General features: G+C 39.9%; 1 protein-coding gene across 7 annotated transcripts in view; it reads right to left on the minus strand.

Annotated features, from left to right (window-relative positions):
• AKAP7 (A-kinase anchoring protein 7) overlaps positions 1-23,479 on the minus strand; it is a gene marked incomplete at its 5' end in the record, with an annotated part of 141,452 nt that overhangs the window by 61,578 nt on the left and 56,395 nt on the right. For all 7 annotated transcript variants that reach the window (XM_082474825.1, XM_082474830.1, XM_082474831.1 and 4 more), the window contains one exon: positions 17,230-17,342. In XM_082474825.1, coding sequence (XP_082330951.1) covers positions 17,230-17,342 — 113 coding nt within the window. The remainder of the gene's footprint in view (positions 1-17,229; positions 17,343-23,479) is intronic.

Genomic DNA, 23,479 nt, shown 5'->3' on the forward strand with positions numbered 1-23,479 from the left:
ACCTGGATTATCCCAACAGCCTCCTGTTTTCCCACTGTTGCCTCTTCTAAAGCCAGAGTGATTTTATAAAAACATACATCCAGATCAGGTCATCCTCTGGTCAAAATTCTCCAAAAGGTCTCCATTTCTCTCAAAGGAGGAGCCAAATTGCCAGACCAGCCTGCAGGTTCCTGTTCTGCCCTCCCCCTGCTTCCTGGGCCTCATGTCCACCACTCTCCCCTTTGACCCTCTCCAGCCTCCCTGACCTCCTTGCTCTTCCGTGAACATGCCAGGCATATCCACCTCACAGCCCCTGTGCTGCCTGTTCCCTCTTCCTGGAATGCTCTTCCCCCAGATATCCTCCTCATTGCCCATCCCCATCTCCTTTAATTCCTTGCTCAAATATTACTTTCTTAATAGGGCCTCACTTAACCATGCCATTTAATTTGTACTCCCCCCACCCAGGAGGTACTCCCAAATCCTCTCTATCCTTCTCCCTTTATACATATTTATGTATATTTTTCCATAGCACTTACCGTCTTCTAACATACTCTGTAATTTATGTTTATTTTCATTGTCTGTCATTAGCTGTCCCTCTCCATTAGAATGTGAGCTCCACACAAGGATTTTCATCTGACTGTTATTCTCTGAAATATCCTCAGTGCCTAGAACAGTGCTTGACATGGAGCAGTGCTTGATAAATAATTGTCACAAATGCAAAGGAGGATAAAGTTTCAAGAAGAGGATAGTTGACAATATCAAATGCTGTTCATTCAGAGTTCAACAAGAATGAAACTGAATGGATTTCTTTTGATTTAGTGAGTTGAATGCCTTGAGAGACAGCAGAGCCTAATACTGAGGGCCAGTCAGTGCATGAGTTCAAGTCCTGGCTCAGCCGCTTTTCAGCCATGTGACCTCAGTTTCCTCATCTGTAAAATGAGATTAACAATACTACCTACCTGTAAGTGTTACATGCACTAAATGAGTAAATTTATAGAAGTGCTTAAAACAGTTAAATATGGTAAATGCTATAATATATTGATATATATAATTACCATTAGTGAAAATAATAGGTAAGATTTCAGGGGGAAAAGTTTCAGAGTAAATGGAAACTGACCATTCTTATTTCTCTTTCAAATGCTTTTTCATTTGTGTGTGTTTATTGGGTGGGGGTGGGGTGGAGTAAGGGTGTCATTCCCTTTGACCAGACAGAAGATCAGTGATAAGTCAGCAGAAAAATCAGGACCTTCAGTTTTCAAGATACCATTGCCAGCACTGTCTAGCCACTATAATCTCCATTTCAGTTTTGTAAGATGTCATTGTTTAAAAAATAAGAAATAAGGGAAACATATGAGCTACTCTAATCTGTTAGGCTAATTAATTTAATTTTAGCAAAAAGTAAGCACCAACTATTTTGCAAGAATTCTCCATAGATGACTTCCAACATGAATCTTAAGGAGTTATTTTTTACCAAAGAGTGAAAAGGAATTAATTCTTTAACTCATAATTTATAGAGAGAGCTGTGGTTCAAAGAGGCATGAGGCCTTAGAAGGCACTGAAGCTATATGCCCTGATCAGAAAACATCTTCAATAATAAAGATCTAGAAGATCTTTAAGATTCTATAAGAATCTGCTTTGTCTGATATACAATATTAGCATGATCTTTGTTCTCTGCGGAATTTTTTGTTTGACAATATATTTTGCAGGATTTTTTTAGGCTCTTTTGTCCCATGGCAATATATTTCTTTTCTAGTAAAATCTATGTGAATTAGTCTCACCATCCAGCCGCAGCAGGTGGTGTTCTTCCTTCATAATAAAGAAACGACTATCATTCAAAGAAAATAAACAAGTACATCAAAATTGCATGTCTTCAGAGTAAGACTAGGCAGCCTCCTATTTTCTGAATGGAGTCACTGGGTTGCCAAACTAGTCCCAGAGACATCACCCTGGCAAGGTTATATTTTAAAGCTTAAAAGGCTGGTTTTCAGGTTTCAGACCACAAATTTTTCTTTGCTTCCCTTTTTCACAGCCCAGACCCTTTCCAAGGTACCTTGTCATTTAAAGAAAGATGGAGGTATGATACGTTAGGAAAGCTCAAAGAAAAACCACAGAAAAATGGTTAAAGCCAGGAAAATTTGACCTGTAAAGGCTGAGAGAATTGGGATTATTTCCAACAATATGTAGGGTATCTTCAACAAAACCACGCTAAGGGTGTTGCATTTCTGGAATTCTGAATATGCCTTGTGATTGTCTAGTACTATGTTTGAAAATTACGTTTGCCTTGGACCTAACAGAAACAGGGTCTATTTTTTTAAGGCTTCATATTGATAATTGTACCCAATATAACTGACATATCAATTATGCATCATAACACTGAAGGAGAAAATAGGAAGTTAAAGACAGAACATCACACTTTGAAACAATAAATTAGTGGCAAGAAACTTCAAACAGAAAAACTTTTCAAGACTATCCTAATTAATCATCAGAAATGACTGAAGTTTCACTTCCCTTTGGCCTAGTTTCAAGTATTGTTTAGGGAGAATTATCAGTGCTGTTCAAAGCCACTTGATAACTTCTGATACAATGGACCATGAAACCCTGAGGAACTTCATTCTTGACTGTAACTTGGCATGCAAAGAGCCAATACAGGAAAAATGCCATTGAGAGTGTGATGTATAGTTTTAGAATCGTCTGATGGCTGCATCTGGTAAGTCATGGAAATTATTTACTCAGGAAGCACTCACCATATCATTTATATTTAGTTAAATGATGTGTATAATTTAATAGGCACCAAAGAGGGCTCAGTCTTACATTACTATGCATCCAACTCTATTTTCAATATAGGAAGTAAACAGAGCCACAAAATATGAAAATTCACATTAATGTGTGAAAATCATTCAGTTAAGGTTCTGAAAGATAAAATACTTATTATTCATCTTTAGTTTCTACAACAAAGTTATTGAGATCAGAAAAACAATGGAATGCCAGTTTTGTTAAGAAGGTTAACTTTTTTTGTAATAGAAGATAATTTCATATTGTTACTTGTTATCTTATTATAATAATTGCAACTTCCATGATGAAAAAATAAACAGCCTGCATATCAAACAAAAAAATTGTGTCCTTCTGAGGTTAAACTTGATATTCCTGGAGCTCTGCTGTTTTCCAATAGTTTATTCCTGTCACCCAAAGCTATGAAAGAAATGTATGTTTCCTGTGATAAATGGCATGAAACCAAAATTCAGGATGCAAATTAAGAGCCAAACCAAATTGGTCTGTCATTTTGGGCATCAGCTGATTAAAGAGGAATGGTAATCTTTTACACTCATTTTCATAAGTGGAAAAAAGTTACATATCTTTAGTGATACGATATTGGTTAAAAAACTAAAATTATTTTTAATGATGAATAGTCATCCTAGTGAAAAGTTACATACTGGTGATTCAAAGTGATAAAAAGACTATATTGACAAGGGGCTTCCCTGAAGCAAATCTTACTTTACGATTCTTAATGACTCCGTCTCTCAGCAAAACTACATTTTTCACTCTTACTTGTACTGTTTTATTTCCATCTTTCTCCTGATACAGACACTTGATGACCTCCTTGTTGGCTGCAGTCCTCCCTCAGCCCCCCTCAGTGGGGAAAATGGAGACACTTCCCATTCAGGCTCAATTCCACCCAAGCCTGTTCTTGACAGGGATGGAAAGAGACGAGGAGTCTTTACCACACAGCTAATGTTCTCTAGAATAACATGGTGGTTTGAGAGCCAGTGCCCAGCACCCCTGAGTGAGAACTGCCTTGAAGCCTTCCCATCTCCTCCTGCAGCTCTCGGCCAGCCTGTGGGCCTGGGCTCTGCCTCGACCCTCTGTCCAGCAATGCCCATTTCCTACCTGCCTGGGGCCCTGACACCCTCCTTCGTGCCTGTCAGTAACTTCAGAGATGAAAAAGTAACAAGTGATGGAAAACAGAAAAAACAGTTGTACTTTGCTCATTGTTTTGTACCAATCTGAAAAAAATGATGCTTTCTACCATCAGTTTAACAATAATAGAAAATACTTACATAGTATTTACTATGTACAAGCACTGCTGTAAGAACTTATTAACTTGTTTAATAATTGCAATAACCCTGTAAGATTAGTACCATTATTATCCCCAGATAAGGAAACAGTCACAGAGAAATCAGGTCACTTACCGAAGGACACACAGCTAATAAGAAGTAGAGCTTGGATTCAGATTCAGGATAAGTGGAGAACACAGATAAATTGAAAAGAACAGAATGATGATATTCAAGCTCTTTCACTATTTAAAATACTAAAATTCTAAGAATATTAATCATTCTTAAGATATAATCATATATACTATCATATTTCTAAAACCAATGTGAAAATTACTTTGAGAATCTCTAGCATCTAAAATACCTGCATTTAATATGTGCATTAGTATTAATAAATAAAGTGATAATTATATGTCCACAGTAAATGAATTTCATAAAGGGAGATGAGAAAGAATTCATAGATGCTACTTCCACATAGTAAAAATTACCCAAATAATCCAGCCTATAAAAAGAACTCTTCTTATACTGCAAATATGCAAATAATCAACTAAAATACTGGCAGAGATTATCTGCGTTTTTTAAACCAACTGTTTGAGTATCCAGTATTTCTCAATTCTTCATTTTACCTTACGCTGGAGCATCTACGCATCTCATTTTATGAGGCTTTTCAAAAGGCTCATAAGGCTTTTGAAAGAGGTGATCCTCTTAATCCCTCTATTTATATACTTGCTTTTAGCACTACTGTTTTGTTTAATCTTGAGGCTTTAGAGAAAGAAAAAGTAGGAACTCTTTACCCTAGCACTATATCTAACATTTACAATATTGCACCTTTCAGCAAATAATAAGTAGAAACAAAGCTGCTAGAGCTATATTTTTAATCTATTGTTGACACCTCCTTCTCTCTGTCCTAACACTGAGAAGAGCTGGAGGCTTCTTGGGGTTATCAAGTGACAAGGAAAGCTGTCACAGAGGGCAGGTGATAAGACAACTCCTGGTAGCAGAAGCCACTTCACAAAAAGCACCAAGAGAATATGCTATATTGTTTCCTGGGCCTGGAGTTTCCTTCCATGAGGTGCTGGCCTCAAAAAGAACAGAGGAAGAAACATGAATTTGGTCCACAAACATGTAGCTCATTTATACTGACTAACGACATGTTAACTGGGAGAGAACATGTTTATGGCAACCAGGAAGTTCTCAAGGCCGCAGACTCAATGCAACAAGCACAGGGATGTTTCAATACCTTTATTTACAACACAGACTGTTCCCATATAAGCTCATTCTTTGTCTAATTAGCAAACCGCAATTCCTCCTCAAGCTTTCTCAAGTATAGCGTAAGAAATCAGGTGCTGTTTGGCCATATAACTGTTTATGATATTTGTGTGTGGCTTTTCTCATTCCAGTGAAACAAAGAGGCTCATAACTCAGGCATCCAAGAGTGCTTCCCTGATAGCCCAATCTCAGCTGGACCCTCAACTCCCCTTGATCAAACTCCAGCTGTGTTCCTGGCTCAACGCAGCCTGAGGTCACTCAAGGGTAAACAAACTACAGCTTGCTCCTCCCCATCACATCTGTTTTCTTAATATTTTGGTTTTTGGAGCAAATAATGACATGTTCTCCTGAATTCACCCACTTAACCATTTATTTCTATCAACTAAAGATAAAACATAAGATATCCCCCACCTCACCAAATCTCTCCCCAAATACGAGCTATACACATAACTTAATCTGTTTTCCTCCTTCATTGCAATAGCTTTCCCTTCTAATCAATAGTTCTCTCCACTTTAAGTAATGCCAGCAAGCCACTGATGCAAAACATTCTCAGGATCTCAACAATGAAAGGGGACAGTGAAGCGTTCTGCAGAAGCACATGCAGAAATAAGTTCATAGAAAAATCCTAACGAACAATTTTAACTCGGCCTATAACATTGGCCTATATACTGCAACATACTTATATTGTGGTTGAATCCGTTCTGCTTTTATAGCCTAGAGGTCAGAAGCATGGAACCATTCATGTAAACTGGTTGGATTAACCACAGACAGAATTTCAGACCAAACTATAGCCTCAGGTTCAACCTAAATGAGAGTTGAATACCTAGACAGTGTAGCAGGGACTGTGCATTGACAAAATATTTTAAATGCATCCACAGACATCACTAAGTGCAGCACTTAATGTTAAGCAAGAAACACCTAGAGCGTTTCTGTAGCTCATTCGGCTCCTATGCATCTAGTACTTTCTTCTTTTCCCACTTTCTTATGAATTAATCAATTTCCTTGACTCCCCTCCCATCAACATTCTTCCTTCCTCCCTCCCTTCATTCTCAGAGAACATCTTACTTCCCCTAACTCATCCTCTTTCAATTGCCTGGGCATACTCCCTGCACACCACTTAGGACAAAGCCCCTTCCTAACAGGAAGGCATCCCAACAAGAACTAAGCTAAGGAATGGGAAAGAAATAATGACACCAAGGTTCACACTGAGTGTGCTATAGGGTAGGAAATGAGGCAAGCAAGAAAGGTGCTCACCAATACAAGCCTTTTCACTCACTTGGTTGGAAACGTTCCCTGGATATCATATTAGATAAAAGGAGATTTAGGGGAAAAAAACCCACAATAATTGGATATAGAACAGTCATTAAACATATATCCTGGGAATCACGTGTAGCCCTTAAACCAATTTCAAAATGAGTATTTCTCTCCAGGTAGAGCAAGAAATGTATTCATAGATTTTCTTTTTCAGTGTGACACAGATTGCTATGTAAAATAATTTTATATATAACATGCAATTGGAATCTTTCTTTTGACCACATTTCAAACTTAATCTAACATTTAATTGTGAAATCACCCTTTGGTGTACTCTTGAAATACAAAATTAAAAGGATTACATAGTTTCTCTACCGGACTCATAGTCAGCATAATATACGAATATTCAATTACATACTGCTTCCCAAAAAGTACAGTAAAAAAAAAAAGATAACACAACAGCCAGTAATTTTTAGAGATTTTAAAAATTAAGAAGCTCTTCAAAATTTCAGAAGCACTTCTAGACTAATAAAATAAGCAATGGGTTTAGTAGGCAAAAAATAAATAAAAATAAAAATAGAAAAGTTAACAAGAAGCAAGGAATCTTAGGATGATAGTATGCCAAAGATCATATACACTGGCATATTCCATTTGCTCTTCTGCTCTACCCAGTACATTCATCACCCAGGAAAGCTAGACCAGCCAAACCTGACACCATCCCTTGCACGTCTACCTCATCCCTACTTCGTACAATTTAGGCACATGCCAGTAGGGATACGTGTGATAGAAAGTTACAATCTGTTGGGAGGTATGTTTGACATGATTTCCCTATCCATTCAGCTAATTCCCAGGTGATTACTCCCCCCACTTGATTCCTTTGAATTAAGTTCTAGAAATATTTGCACTGGAAGTTCAAGAGCACAAAGTCCTCTGTTTACCATTCTCTGACTATCGGGATAGGTCAGGGAGGGTGAGGAGCAAGATGGAATCCAAAGGGGCCAAGTCATGAAAAACAGAATGGGTATGAATAGGAAGAGGACGCTGCTAAAGGTGCAGGGCCACTAGAGAAAGTCACAGAACATTCTCCCAGGTAATGGCTGATTAAGATCCCACAGTAGTGGGCTTCCCTGGTGGTGCAGTGGTTGGGAATCTGTCTGCCAATGCAGGGGACACAGGTTCGAGTCCTGGTCCAGGAAGATCCCACACGCCACAGAGCGAATAGGCCCATGTGCCACAACTACTGAGCCTGCACTCTGGAGCCTGTGTGCCACAACTACTGAGCCCATGTGCCACAACTACTGAAGCCCGCACGTCTGGAGCCTGTGCTCCACAATGGAGAGGCCACTGCAATGAGAAGCCCGCGCACCGCAACGAAGAGTAGCCCCCTGCTCGCCGCAACTAGAGAAAGCCCGCACGCAGCAACGAAGATCCAACACAGCCAAAAATAAATAAATCAATTAATTAGAAAAAAAAAAAAAGATCCCACAGTAGTGCTGAAGACAAATGTGAAATCACTCTGAAAGAAATGTTCTGGTCTAAATAATGTTATGTAACAAATCGTTGTAGTCAAATTCAGCTGTGGGGAAGGCCGTAGCCAAGGAAGGAAGAAAAGTACTTTCATACTCCGGCCATCAGCTTGAGGGCAGTGTAAAGACACAGTTGTACTTAGAAGGCCTTAAAGACGGGTCTCCAAAATGGTGTCACAATGTTTACTAACAATTAAAAATGTTGCTACCAGGTAGGTTATAGAGAAAGAACACTTACTGCAGGAACCAAGCTGGAGTTCCTCTAGTCAAGGGTGGCTAATCCCTCAGGCAATATGAGCTAGATCTGTTAGGTCTTAACTACAGTTAATGTGAAGTTTTGCCCTGGCAAAGAGACCAATAACATTTTTTTTCTTTAACTTACAGGAGTAATCAATTAGAAGAACTGAACAATTTAGTATTATTCTATTTTTAAGGTACCTCTCCTTGGGAGAATAAGATTCGAATGAATGGTCAATATAAGTCAGCTCATACTTAGGAATGGAAATATAATTCCAACGTAAACTAGTTATCGTTTTGGATTGCAACCTTACCTTCCCCTCAAATCTAAATGCGGCTCGCAAGAAAAATACAGCTTTACCTTCTTTTATTTTGCAGTTAATTATAGTTAACAAGAGGTGACTGGCCAGTGAGCTTGGGCACTCTTTGCAGTGGTAGAGAAAATCTCATTGCCATTCAAATAATTTTAGCTGGTTTGCTTCTATGTGACTATTCATGTGGGTTGGAAATTAGCTGTTACCTATTAAACAAGCTAATTTTACATCAACACCATTTTGGAATAAAGTTTACATTTTCTTGATCGTATGTTCCATTTTGCCTTTAACCATAATCAACCCACTACGGGGCTTGCCAGTTTCGTACAAGATCATTATGCTCCATTCTGTCCTTGACTAGAAAAATGAAATCTAGAGAGATCTCAATGTCTAAAAATGACTTGAGAAAAAAATTTTCCCATCACTAATGGTAATAGTTGAGACAGAGAGAACCTTTATATTGGAATACAGTTAAGGCAAACCCATGCAATTCTAATTACCCTGAATACTTCATTATTGCATCTTTTAATACCAGCTCTAAAACTCTGTTTCTTAAATTACACTTAAATCAGAAATTTGCCTGTGGATACAAGTGCTAGAAAATAAGTAAAAATGTCCACGGAATCTGTATGTTTGAAGCAAAAGTAACATTTAAGCCTGAGTTATCACGATCAGCATTTCCTAAACCGTGTGCTGCCGAACACTAGTGCTACAACACGATGGATGAAAAAAGGCCACACTGATCAACTACATCTGGGAAACGATGCTGAAGTAGAATGTATAACTGTTCAAAATATTCACTGCCCTTCTGGTGGGTCCTTTTCTGCACACGGGTTACACCTCCTGCTCTGCTGAACTCAGAAGGGACCACATGACCTGCTTTGGCCAATAAGATGTGAACAGGAATGACGTGTGTCACTTCTTAGCAGAAGCTTTCAGCTTGTGAATCACCATCTCTTTTCCTTCTGCCAAAGACCAGCAAAGTCCTAAACAGAAGCTGCTCGGCCAAAACCCTGAACAAAGACAACATGGACCAGAGCCACAGATGACCCGTGTCCAGAGGCAAAAACTAAACCTTTGTTGCTGTAAGCTCTTAAGATTCACACTAAACATTCACATTTCAGAGATCCTAAGAAGTCCTGAAATAAAGACCCAGATTAACTTTATTTAACCCATCACTGCTAGCACGCATTTGATCACAGAATCCTTACCTCACATAAAATCCTGAGAAATGTTCTGCGAGAAAATTTTCAGGAAATGTCAATGAAGATACTTACTTCAAATCTCCATTCCACTTTGCACAGACTTATTAGTAGGTTGACTGTGTCATTTCTTCTAGGGTTTTCAAATTTTTCAAAATCTCTAACAGAATAAGGGTCAACCAGGAGCCATTTTGGTATTCTGACATTAATCAATTCCCAGAATTCTTCCTTAAAACTAATTTCACTTTCTGCTTATTATTTTCTATATGTTTCACTATTCAAAGACGTATAAATTACTGAAAGGTTACAAATGAACATTTAGTCTACCTTTGTAGATATTTCCAATTTTTAAACAATTATAAGCATACTTATTTAGTTTTTTTCAATATATGGAAACAGACAACAGAACAGCATGAAGTTGAAAAATGCATTCAAAACAAAACTGAAGTCAGTTGCTATAGATAGTGCACGGACACACAACAGATGACACAGTTGACTAATAGCACCTAGAATCTCAGAAGAAATTACAATTCCATCTCACAGCAGATTTCACTGAATTTTTAGTTTAAAACAAAAACACATTAAAACAAAATGTGTGATTTTTAACTAAGAAAAATCCAAAGAGAATTCCATACTATAGCCTTAAATCTAAGTGCACCTGATAGTATGAAAAGAGACTCAAAAACAACTAAAAATTGTGATTAAGTCATTTGGCATTGGGAGATTTGGGAACAGGTTACTGAAACAATCTGCTTTATCTTGTACCAAGGATATTTCTAAGGCCAGCTTTTGTCTGGAATAATAAAGGCTCGCTGATACTAAGGGCACCTAGAGTGCCTTCTTTCAGGGAAGGAGAGAAGACAGTGGCAGTGCAGTCTGGCAGGGCCTCTTCTGCTACAGTGATGGGCTCTTCTTCACAATAAGGGTCCCTGTGAAAGTGACCTGCTCAGCCTCTCTAATACCCTCCCTGAAGCCACTCCCCTCCCTTTCTGAAGGTGGTACCTGCCGAGACTCAGCCCCTCTGGTCCCCTTTTGACATTTTCCGTGCCTCCTTACAGTGGAACACCCACCCACTGGGAGTGAAAATCTGCGGATGACTTCTGAGCTCTCTCACCAATAGGCCTGCTCCGCCCTGCACAGCCTTTCCCACTCGGAAGTAGCTTCTCACGCAAGTCCTGCTGGCCCAGATGCTTCCTGGCCACACCTGCACATGATTTGGCATTTACAGATTTCTCTGTCTCCCAGTTTCACTAAAAGTATAGTCTGTGATATGTTCCCAATTGTCTTTACTGTTCTGTAGGTTTTCCAGGAGGAGAGGTAGCAAGATTGCCACCATACTCCTACCAGTACTTGAAGACCTTTCCCCTGTTTGTCATTTTCCTTCCATGCATACAAGAAAGCTAATCTACAGTCTAAAAAAAATTCTCCATGTCAAGCCAAATTAGCCTATTTGGTCATAATGCTTGCCTCATAAGGCATGTCAGAAGAGCCCAGGAGTCAAGAGTCATTAAGACCAAGCGCCTGCTTTCACTATGAGCACAGAGGTCCAGAAAGGTAATGAGGGCTTCCCTGGTGGCGCAGTGGTTGAGAATCTGCCTGCCAATACAGGTGACGCAGGTTCGAGCCCTGGTCTGGGAAGATCCCACATGCCGCAGAGCAACTGGGCCCGTGAGCCACTACTACTGAGCCTGCGCGTCTGGAGCCTGTGCTCCGCAACAAGAGAGGCCGCGACAGTGAGAGGCCCGCGCACCGCAATGAAGAGTGGCCCCCGCTTGCCGCAACTGGAGAAAGCCCTCGCACAGAAAGGAAGACCCAACACAGCCAAAAAATAAATAAATAAATAAATAAATTTATGAAAAAAAAAAGAAAGGTAATGAGGTTTTGTCCAGGGCTAACCAACAGAGATAAAACAAGAAAACTCAAGCTCCTTCCAATGTATTACAGAGACTCCTTTGAGAAGGAATAGTCAGTACTCCTGAGTTTTCAAATGGTTTATAAAGGCCCATTACCATGCAGACCCAGGAACAGGCGTGGCAGCCAAATTACACCAGGCCAGTTACCAAAATCCCGAGAAAACGTGCGACCTGAGAGATAAATTAATAAATAATAATTGGTTGTAGGTAAGGAAAGATGACAGCAGAGAGTCCTAGCTGGGGAAGGATGTAGAAGAAAGTTGGAATTTGGCCAATTTTTAATTACAATCTTGGTCCTGTATATCCAATCACCAAATAATTCAGGGACTGGGTTTTCCTTTTAGTTGTACCATCAGAACAGAATTTTCATCCACACACTCTTCTTTTCCACTACCCATTTCCACTCCCACTGATGCCTGCCACATATCTTCATCCCTAATTCTCCCAACCTCATCATCATATGGTCCAATAATCACCCCTCTGCCCTTGCTATGTGCATATCGAATTCTGCACTCAAAACAAACCAGTCTAAGTGACAATGGGAGCGAACAATTTCAAGGATCATTTCTTTCATTCTAAAGTTCTCTCACTGTCTGACTCTGTGAAAAGCTTCTATAAGGAAGTGCCGATTAATAACCTATACTTTTTTTTTTTTTTCAGTCAAAAAAGGGTTTATTAGGTGTTGCACAGTAGGATTTTAAAAACATAATTCAAAGAGGCTTGCCAGTCTAGTTGAACTGGCCAGTTATAATGCAGGATAAATTTGCCCATCACTGTGAGAAGGTGATGTAAGAGGTGCTGCGAAGCAGCTTATTAGTCATCTAGGTAGGAAACACTGTCGGGGTTTGGATTGCTTAAGGTAGTCACAAAGAGTTCACCAAAGAGTCGGAACTTGAGCTGGACCTCAGAAGTTGTAGGATTTGGAAAGGTGGGCATTCAGGAAGGTGCATGGGTGCAGGTGCAAGACCCAGGGGCAGAAATGCATGTGGAGACTTGAGGCAACCATGTGAGAGCTGGTTGGATTAAAATAGACCGTCTGACTGTGGGAGGGACAGCTGTGCTTTCTGGACTAACGAGTTCTCTTCTCTTCATCCACAGAAAGGCCCCCCTTCTGGGAAAGACCGGGTGAAGAAAGGTGGATCCTACATGTGCCATAAGGTAAGTCAAGTCACTAAACTCTGTTTTGGTGTTCTAACAGCAGGTTTATGGATCCATTGTAAACATTAGCCCCAAGATGTCTCATCCACTTCTGCTAATACATACCTATCTCCATCAACGCCAGAAAAAAAAAAGTTTGTGCACAGGCATGGGGAAAAGTGGTGCAAGAAGCAGAGGTTGTAAATGATCTGTTGTCAACCATATTCCATCTGTTGTATCTTGACCCTTTGAGAGACCTTTGTTGTCCCATGAATCAGGGTGAGCTGTATATCTGTATACCTTTTTTTTTTTATAAACCACTTTATTGAGATAATATATCATACAATTCTCCCATTTAAAGTACACAATTCAATGGCTTTTAGTATATTCACAGACTTGTGCAACCAACACCAGAACCAATTTAATAACCTATAGCGTTTATTTTAAGTGCTACATTAGTAATTTGAAAGAGTCATAACTCAGGAAAGATATCTAAGAAGCCCAGAAAATAATTCTTGCTTAAAAACAACTGATCTATCCATGAAAAGACTGCATTTATTTCTTGACGAATCTGGATCTGCATTAAGATGCATGTTTGATTTGAAACTGGTCTTCTTCTGCCACCAAGTGTTAGCACACACTTCGAACCAACCAGTTTCTGCAATGTTCAAATCACAGAAATACAACGTCACTCAATGTGAAAAATAAATCCAAAAGAATGCACTGTAAAAAAGCACTGACCTAAACAAGTAGTAGTCTAACCATGTGAAACAAATATACTCTAAAGAAGTTATACAAATAAATAAATTTTAGCTATTCTTTCAGAGACAAAGCAATTTAATAAGATTCTCTGAGGCTTCATTCATTTGATTTAAAAAACTACAACTTTGAAAACACAGTGATAATCAAAATAGCTTTACGATACACAAAACTACTTTCAAGGGAATTCCCTGGTGGTCCAGTGGTTAGGACTCCATGCTTTCACAGCTGAGGGCGTGGGTTGAATCCCTGGTCAGGGAACTAAGATCCCGTAAGCCGCACGGCACAGCCAAAAAAATAAATAAACTACTGTTAATACTCTCTTACGTGATATATTCCACTAGAATTTTATGAAACTAAGAAGATGTAAAATTAACACATTGACTAAATGCCTCCTGGTGTTAGAAAAATATATAATTATCCAAAAAACTCTTATGTTTCCCAGAATCTCAGTTAGAGAACTTAGTTCTCTAGCTTGGGAACCAGAATACCATGCTGTAGCAGAGGAAGTTCCATATCAAGAAATTTGAAGGAGAGTTTCGATATATGTTGGTAGTGTATAGGAAAAGGTCAGGAGGATATACTAGTAGTGGTACCTAAGAGAGAGAAATTATATTGGGAGGAAGGGAGTGGGAGATTGGTGATGAGGGAGAAAAATGTATCTTTCACCCTGTAGGTTTGTATGTATCAATATTTGGATTTTTTTACAGTGAGCATATATTCATCTAGCACTTCTGTTATTAAAATAACTTTTAAAATAACAAGTACTTGAAATGAGACAAACTTCTTAATATGAGTGAAAAAAAGTATTCCACACCCCTCTCTCTCTCTCTCCCTTTTTATTTCATTATCAATCTTAAGTAAACTGAATGCTGGTAATACATTCCACTATTGACTTTATCAATGGTCTGTCTCACCCTTGGAAATGAGTGGACCCAGAATGAAACCCCAGAAGAGAATTAGTGCTAAGAGGAAAACAGACAGCTGGAAATGTAAAAAAAAGTTAAGAAACTAAAGAGTCACATATTTTAAAATAATCTGCATTCCAAACCACAAAGCATAATAAAAATCTACTGATGTGTATGCCACCTTTTCATATTGGTTTTAACTTTTACAGTGGACCCACTGATTTGCTGCATAAAGAAAATACTGGCTCTGCATAGCACAGGGAGATCAGCTCGACGCTTTGTGACAACCTAGAGGGGTGGGATAGAGAGGGTGGGAGGGAGGCTCAAGAGGGAGGGGATATAGGGATATATGTATACATATAGCTGATTCACTTTGCTGTACAGCAGAAACTAACACAACACTGTAAAGCAATTATACTCCAAAAAAGATGAAAAACAAAAAAAAGAAAATACTGGCTATTTATTTAAGCCTGTACATCTCAAAGTATACTACTCTTCAGACCATCTGGATCAGAACCCCTGTCACACTTACTGAATGAAAGCCAAGGTCTTAGGTCCAATTCCAGATCTGAACTTAGAGAACGGAAATCTGCAGCTTCAACGAGTACACCAGGGGACTCATGAATCCCAAAGTTTAAGACATATTTTCTTAAGCATTCAGAAACACTAACCATCATAACAGTAAATAGGAACTAGTAAATAGAGTGATTCCACAAATTAAAGGCAAATATTCTTATTTGGCTTTCTGAAAGACAGTAAGATCTTAGTTTATTTTCCAAAGATTAACATTCTAATCAAAACAAAACGCAACCTGATTTAGATTTCATACAGTCTTCAAGCAGGGACTGTTTCTATTTTGATCATCACTCTATGCCCAGCACTCAGTGTCTGACGCATAGTAGGCACTTGATAAACACTTGTTGAATTAGTAGGATTCGGACCAAGGAGCTCCCCACATAGAGAAATGAAACTGGATGGACAGGACTTGGCAAGTGGGAGGGAAGAAGATGAGACTGAGAATGAGGTAAGAGGGATTCTGGACGGGGCTCTGCAACTGAGGACAATGTGATCTCATTTCAGTCACTTAACTTCTAAGTCTCAGATCCCTTTTCTATAAAGTAAAGGAGCAGATTCTGTGAAATCAACTGCCAAGAAATCATTTAAAATGCATGCAGTCTGAAATGTTGAAATACAAATTCTGGAGTTAATTTAAACGTCCCTTTGATAAACGTCCTTGGGTGCTCTCATTTCAAAGTTAATATTATAAAGACAGAAACATTTTGAAATGTGGGTATTACCTTCACCACTGATTTGTCACTCTGTGATTAAGTTTGATACCACTGGGAAGAGGACAATCCATTTGAAAGCAAAACAAGAAAGATAATGAGTAAAAAAAAGTAAACGGTCAGTCTACAGGTTTTGCCAGTTGTTATCATTCCTAATTCCAAAATCTATGATTTACACAAGCGATTTTACCTAAATATTCTGGAATGGTACCTAATATAGTTATTATTTAATTTGAGCATAGCTATAAAAAAAAACATGCAAGATATTGGGAGGGGGCATTTTTTACAATAGTTTGTAGAAAACTCAACCACAGGATGGTCGACCACCCAAACACATGTTTTTACAGGACCAAAAAGACTTTCTGAGCACAGAGACATTAAATACAAACTGTTGAATTTAGAAAAAAGATCTACTTACTAATAAACATGACCTTCATTTATAGAGCTGCAAATCAGTCTTAACTGCAGCAAAGGGTCATGGAGAGCAGGAACGAATACTAATCTGCATGCCCATCTCCAAAACTCTGGTACATCAGGGCAGGTCAGCAGATGTCTTAATTTGCATGAGAACCTCCCTAGGCTGAAATGGGAAAAAAAAGGAAGGGTGCCCTTAGGATTCCAAGCGAACTGCTGGTGACTCCAGAGAAAAGTCCAAAGTCACTCCAACCTCTGAGAGAGGAGGCAGTGGCCTAGGAAGGCAGAAAGTCACCCTGAGATAGGGGAAGTCAAAAGACATGTCCCCTGGCTGTGGTACTGCTGAGCATTCTCAGGGAGAAGTACTTTTAAGTACTGAGCTGGGGAGTGGGGAGCCCTTCTGTTACCCTCTTACCCAGTCCCTGGAACACTTGGTTCCACACCCTCAATGGAGACAACTGCTGAAAGAGCAAGGTGGCTTTTTGGAAACCATGAAAGAGCTATGTAAAGGCGGGGGGGGGGGGGGGGGGGGGGCGGGGGGGCGGGGGGGCTGAGCTTGTCCCACCTTGAAGAACACAGCTTCAGGAAGCAGCACCAGTGTATGCAGGCCAGTGGAGAAAGCTTTGAGCGCAGCAGGCTGCAAACAACCAGAAGCAAAGAACGCAGCGAAATACAACTCTGGCACCGCCCCCAAGGCTTTTCAAGGGATGAAGCAGATGTGGCAACAGAGGAAGCAACAGTAAGTGATGGTCAGAGTGTGAGGCTAATTGCCACGGTGGCAAAGGAGGGGACAGCTGCCATGGCCTCCATGGAGGCTCTTGAGCCAACTCAGCATCCTTGGGAATCGGAACCAGACTGACTTGGAATTCCAGGAGCAATAGTGGCAGGGGTGCCGAAAAGCACTACAAATGCCCCTCATGCCCCAACCATGCTCAGGGCTGGTGTGGCTGGCAAAACAGGGCTTATAGGAAAAATGTCCACTGACCTTCTTCCGGAGCCATGGTGCTTTGGACAATTTCATGAAGGTCAAATGAGGCTTAAAAGTTCTGCTTTCTCCTGCCAAGATACCTTTTTCTTGAAATGTCCTTTTTGCAGCATCTGAAGAAAATAAAAAGAAGCACAAAAATGCTACCGTATGATAACCATATGAGACAAGAATCTAAAAAAGAGTGAATATATGTATATGTATAACTGAATCCCTTTGCTGTACACCTGAAAGTAACACAACATTGTAAATCAACTATTCTCCAATAAAATTAAAATTTAAAAAAAATGCTATTATAACACATGGCAGTCTTTAATCATAAAAATGGCATTTCAAAAGATAACAAATGATCTTATAAGGAAGATTACAAACCGGTTTGAGATTTTTTTTGAGAGAGGAAAAAACACAATATGTATGATAACAAACACATTACGACAGTTAAATCTGCAGTGATGTCAAACTTTCGGTAAAGCACACAAAAGCCACAATTTGAGAAGGAAACATTTAATAAATAAAATAACTCTTGGCTGATGTGATGCAGATTTCACACAATATCCCAGTGGTGTCCATATGTATAAAAAAAGGACTAGCTTATCTGTAAACCCTCATATCTAAAACTTCTGCTTCTAACCAAGATAGAATAACAGGAATTGGATTTACCCTCCCATCTAAAACAACCAAAAAAAAGGACAAAGTATACGAAACAATGGTTTGCGAGACACTGTACACCAGGCAATGAAGGTCGGTGATCCCTCAGAGATGAGAAACAGACAAGGTAAGCCCTTCAATTGTCCAGCTTACATCCCTGGGTGTCTAGGTCTCTGCTCAAGGAAGAGAAACCCAGACGGAGCCCAGTCATCACACTAGTTTCAGAAAAAAGAGCAGAGAGTAGAAAGACCAAGGCATCTGGAGCTCATGGGACAGAGTGCCAGAGAAGTGAGTCCTGCAGAGAGAAAACTGCAGAGATCTGCAAAGGGTCCCCCTAGTGGATTCAGCTAAGCCACTGACCAGCACGTGTGTGTGAGCAAACTACCAGAGGCTGGAAAACACACTCCAAAGGATTAGGGAGAACATGCCCAGCTGTCACCTAGGGTTAGGAATTCTGTCTGTTCCCATCAGCCAGATTGGAAAACCTCAAGATTCATGGGACACTGGGCAGAGTAATCTAAGGGTCTTGCCTCAGTGGAGAGGAAAAATTAGCTCTGGCCTGGTACTGCTCTAGTCCCACCTAACAAATCTTAGAAGCAAGACGCCAAAGGAAAAACCTGTTTCCAAGTAATTTAATTATGTCCCAGAACCAAGCCCAAGAATAATTATAGTAAAACAAATTATCCAACACCCAACAAGGTAAAATTTATAATGCCTGATATCTAATCAAAAATGACCAGGCATATAAACAAACAGGAAAATATGAGCCACAATGAGAAGATAACTTAATTCATCAAAAGTGACCCAGAACTGGGCTTCCCTGGTGGCACAGTGGTTGGGAGTCTGCCTGCCGATGCGGGGGACATGGGTTCGAGCCCTGGTCTGGGAAGATCCCACATGCCACGGAGCGACTAGGCCCGTGAGCCACAACTACTGGGCCTGCACGTCTGGAGCCTGTGCTCCGCAACAAGAGACGCCGCGATAGTGAGAGGTCCATGCACCGCGATGAAGAGTGGCCCCCGCTCGCCGCAACTAGAGAGAGCCCTCGCACAGAAACGAAGACCCAACACAGCCAAAAATTAATTAATTAATTAATTAAAAAAAAAAAAAAGTGACCCAGAACTAACACAGATGTTAGAATTAGCAGATAAGGGCTTCAAAGTAGTTACTATAACTATATTCTTTCTGTTCAGAAAGTTAAGTTCAGACATGCAAACTATAAAAAAAAAGACCCAAATTAAATTTATAGAGATTAAAACTGCAAGGTCTGAGAAAAATAAATTGGACAGAATTAAGAACAGATTAGACACTGCAGAACAAAAAATTAGTGAACTTGAAGACATAACAATAAAAACCACCCAAAATAAAACAGAGAAGAAAAAGAAATAAGAAAAAAAAAAAAAAAGGAACAGAACATCACTAAGCTGTGAGGCAACTTAGGTTGCCAAATATATGTGTAAGTGGAGTCCCTGAAAAAGAGGCAAGAGTGAAAGAGATAGAGAAGATACTTGAAGAACTAATGGCTGTTAGGAAATGAGAGCTATACCACAACCACAATGGAAAATAATCTGGGCAGTTAACTATTGAAATTGAAGCTGCACAAGCATTTTGAACCAGCAATTCCAATATTAGGAAAATACACAAAAATAAATAAAAGTACCAATACATAATATTCTATACAGAAGATACTTAGCATTGTTTGAATTATCACAAACTGGAAATAACCTTCATCAATAAAGAAATGGTTGTTAAATTACCATAGGGCCATACTAAGAACTATCATAATGAAAAGAATGAATTAGAGCTACATATATTGACCTGAAAAGACATCCATGACATCTATTAAGCAAAAACAGGCAAGTTGCATGGTTACCATATCCATAACATGATTTCATGGTTTAAAAGAGAGAGAAAGAAAGAAAATAAATGCTAAATATTTATGTTTTTATTAGTACAGAAAACTAGTATAGAATAACTTAGAATGGAGGTTGAGATTGAATAGAGGCAGAAGAGAATAGTAATGTTTTCTTTATACATATTTATATTGTTTGAATGATTACAATGAGCATGTATTACTTTTGAATAAAAGATTTAAAAATAAGAAGCACAATAACAAACTGACAATACATTAGCAATATAACATTGCTATGAGTGCACAAGCATCATAGTAGAATGCACAAATAGGAGAGATTCCTTTGCCACACATGTGAAAAATCCATCCCTTTCAAAGACCTTTGGTAAACAACTTTTCGTTTGGTCTTTTTATCTTAAAATCAGGGCTAATACATAAGTCAATTTTAAAGATAAGAAAACTGAAACATAAGATGTTCAAGGTCACATTCCTTGTTAGCAGTTAAGAAGGAATTGTGATCCACGTGCCCTAACTTCTACCCTTGTCATCTTCAAGCTGGCTGAAACCCCAGCTTGAAGCCTGGGAGTAAGGAAGGGCACCAAAGCTGCCTCAACAACTCAATGAGGAAGGGGAAGGCAGGGGATTCTGCCACGTTCCACCATGCCCACACACATCGGTTTCAGTCAGAGAAGTTCCCCTGTTTTACACATTGAGCTTCTGAGTACCATTTCATTTTTTTAAAGGATTCCAATACTTACCAAAAAGAAAGTTTGAAAAGCAATGATCAAAAAACTTATATAGGGTCCCTTCAGCAGCAATAATCCCACCAATAATGTCCAAAAAAAAACCTAGAAACTGGTAAAATATAGTACACAGAATATACCTATGAATCTCAAATAAGACTATATTCAATCTATTTTTAAATTTTATTTATTTATTTATTTGGCTGTGCTGGGTCTTAGTTGCGGCATTCAGGATCTTTAGTTGCAGCATGCGGTATCTTTTAGTTGCAGCATGCAGACTCTTAGTTGCAGCATGTGGGATCGAACCCGGGCCCCCTGCATTGGGAGCGTGGAGTTCTAACAGCTGGACCACCAGGGCAGTCCCCACATTCAATCTAAATATTCAGTGACAAATCATTAGAGAAATACAAATCAAAACTACCATGAGGTATCACCTCACACTGGTCAGAATGGCCATCATCAAAAAATCTACAAACAATAAATGCTGGAGAGGGTGTGGAGAAAAGGGAACCCTCCTGCACTGTTGGTGGGAATGTAAATTGATACAGCCACTATGGAGAACAGTGTGGAGGTGCCTTAAAAAACTAAAAATAGAACTACCATATGACCCAGCAATCCCACTACTGGGCATATACCCTGAGAAAACCATAATTCAAAAAGAGACATGTACCACAATGTTCACTGCAGCACTATTTACAATTGCCAGGACATGGAAGGAACCTAAATGTCCATCGAAAGATGAATGGATAAAGAAGAGGTGGCACATATATACAATGGAATATTATTCGGCCATAAAAAGGAATGAAACTGAGTTATCTGTACTGAGGTGGATGGACCTAGAGTCTGTCATACAGAGTGAAGTAAGTCAGAAAGAGAAAAACAAATACCGTATGCTAACGCACATATATGGAATCTAAAAAAACGGCACTGGGGCTTCCCTGGTGGCGCAGTGGTTGAGAATCTGCCTGCCGATGCAGGGGACACGGGTTCGAGCCCTGGTCTGGGAAGATCCCACATGCCTCGGAGCAACCTGGCCCGTGAGCCACAATTGCTGAGCCTGCGCGTCTGGAGCCTGTGCTCCGCAAGAGACGCCGCGATAGTGAGAGGCCCACGCACCGCGATGAAGAGTGGCCCCCACTTGCCGCAACTGGAGAAAGCCCTCGCACAGAAACGAAGACCCAACACAGCCATAAATAAATAAATAAAATTAAAAAAAAAAAAACACGGCACTGATGAACCTAGTGGCAGGGCAGGAATAAAGACACAGACGTGGAGAAGGGACTTGAGAACACAAACGGGGAAGGGTAAGCTGGGACAAAGTGAGAGAGTGACATGGACATATATACACTACCAAATGTAAAATCGATAGCTAGTGGGAAGCTGCTGCATAGCACAGGGAGATCGGCTCGGTGCTTTGTGACCACCTAGAGGGGTGGGATAGGGAGGATGGGAGGGAGGCTCAAGAGGGAGGCAATGTGGGGATATATGTATAAATGTATACTTATAGCTGATTCACTTTGTTGTACAACAGAAACTAACACAACATTGTGAAGCAATTATACTCCAATAAAGATATAAAAATAAATAAATAAATAAATAAATATTCAGTGAGAAACTGTCCCTTTTAAGTTCAGCTAATTCTCATCAATGTTAAATATGTCCTAATTTTTCTAACAACTAAAACCATGGGCCTACTGAAAGATTATCTAATGTTTCAAGGAAATGTGTCCTTAAAAATAAAAGATACACCAGGTACTGTTGTGGGTGCCGGGGATACAATGGACAAAATAAATCCCCAGCCCTCAGGGAGCATCCAAATATATTGGGTGCCACAAACAAATAAATACACAATGCCGGGTATCCACAAGTGATACAAAGAAAAATAAAGCAGCAGGGGTATACAAAGTGATGTGGAAGAAAAGCGGTTGTTATTTCAGAGAAGGTCTGGGAATCCTGCTCCGAAGATGAGACATTTGAGAAGCCACCTGGATGAGGTCTAGAAGAGAATCACGTGTGTATCTGCAGCTAGGGTGCTCATGGCAGAAGGAACAGCTTCCATGGTGAAAAGTGCTTAGTAGGTCCAAAAGCAGTAAAAAGGGTAGGTCAACTGGAACAGGATGAGCGGGGGATCGGGGAAGAGGTAGGAAAGGGGTTTAGAGGAGTGGGCAGGGGCCTTACGAGGCATGGCAAAACCTTTGGATTGTATTCTAAGTATGGTGGGAAATTCTGAGGGTTTTAAGCAAGGGAAATTTATGTATGATAGTAACTTTCTTTACTCATCTATATTTCAACTGAAATATACATGTCTTCCTGGTGGGAGCAATTGAGTCTCAGAAGACCGAAAGTGCTCCTCTCTTTCCCTGGAAATGTATTAGTTGAAGGAAAGACAGCTAAATGGAGTGTCACAGTGTTTAAGATGGGGGGAGGGGAGCACTGGGGTCTTGGGTCACCATCTGGCATCTCCTGAGACATGTACCAGACTTGGCTTTTGAAGTTGTATCCTCCCTTGTTCCCCTATACAATGACTCTCTGTAATTTCTGTGCCCTCGCAGGTACACAGGATTTCATTCTATTGCTCACAAACTCATAAACTCAATGGAGCTGAGGCCCCTTACCACCCTTCCACTAGTCTTGAGCACACAGAAAAAGCAGAGTTCCCCAGTGCAAAGGTGGAACTGGTGAGAATACTATACAGCTATCCATCACACAACACCATCCTCTCTTCACCTCCACTGCCACTCTGGCTTTGCTACCTCTATGGACATGTCTCAGAAACAGAGCACAGGTCACTTATGCTCTCAGACTTAGGGTGTTTCTGTTGCTTCGTTCATGGGACGATGGAGGGGGAAGAATTCACACTCCAGCTTAGCCTCTGACTCTCTCCTTCACCCAAACTAGGGAATCTTCTCTAGCATCAGGGCAGGAAAAACACCATTATCCTTTGTTGTTGAAACCCCAAAGCCCTTTCTCTATTTTTTCTGCTGTATTCTCTCTCTTCTGAGCACTG

The sequence above is a fragment of the Balaenoptera physalus genome (assembly GCF_965194825.1).
Source record: "Balaenoptera physalus genome assembly, chromosome: 9".
Taxonomy (NCBI): domain Eukaryota; kingdom Metazoa; phylum Chordata; class Mammalia; order Artiodactyla; family Balaenopteridae; genus Balaenoptera; species Balaenoptera physalus.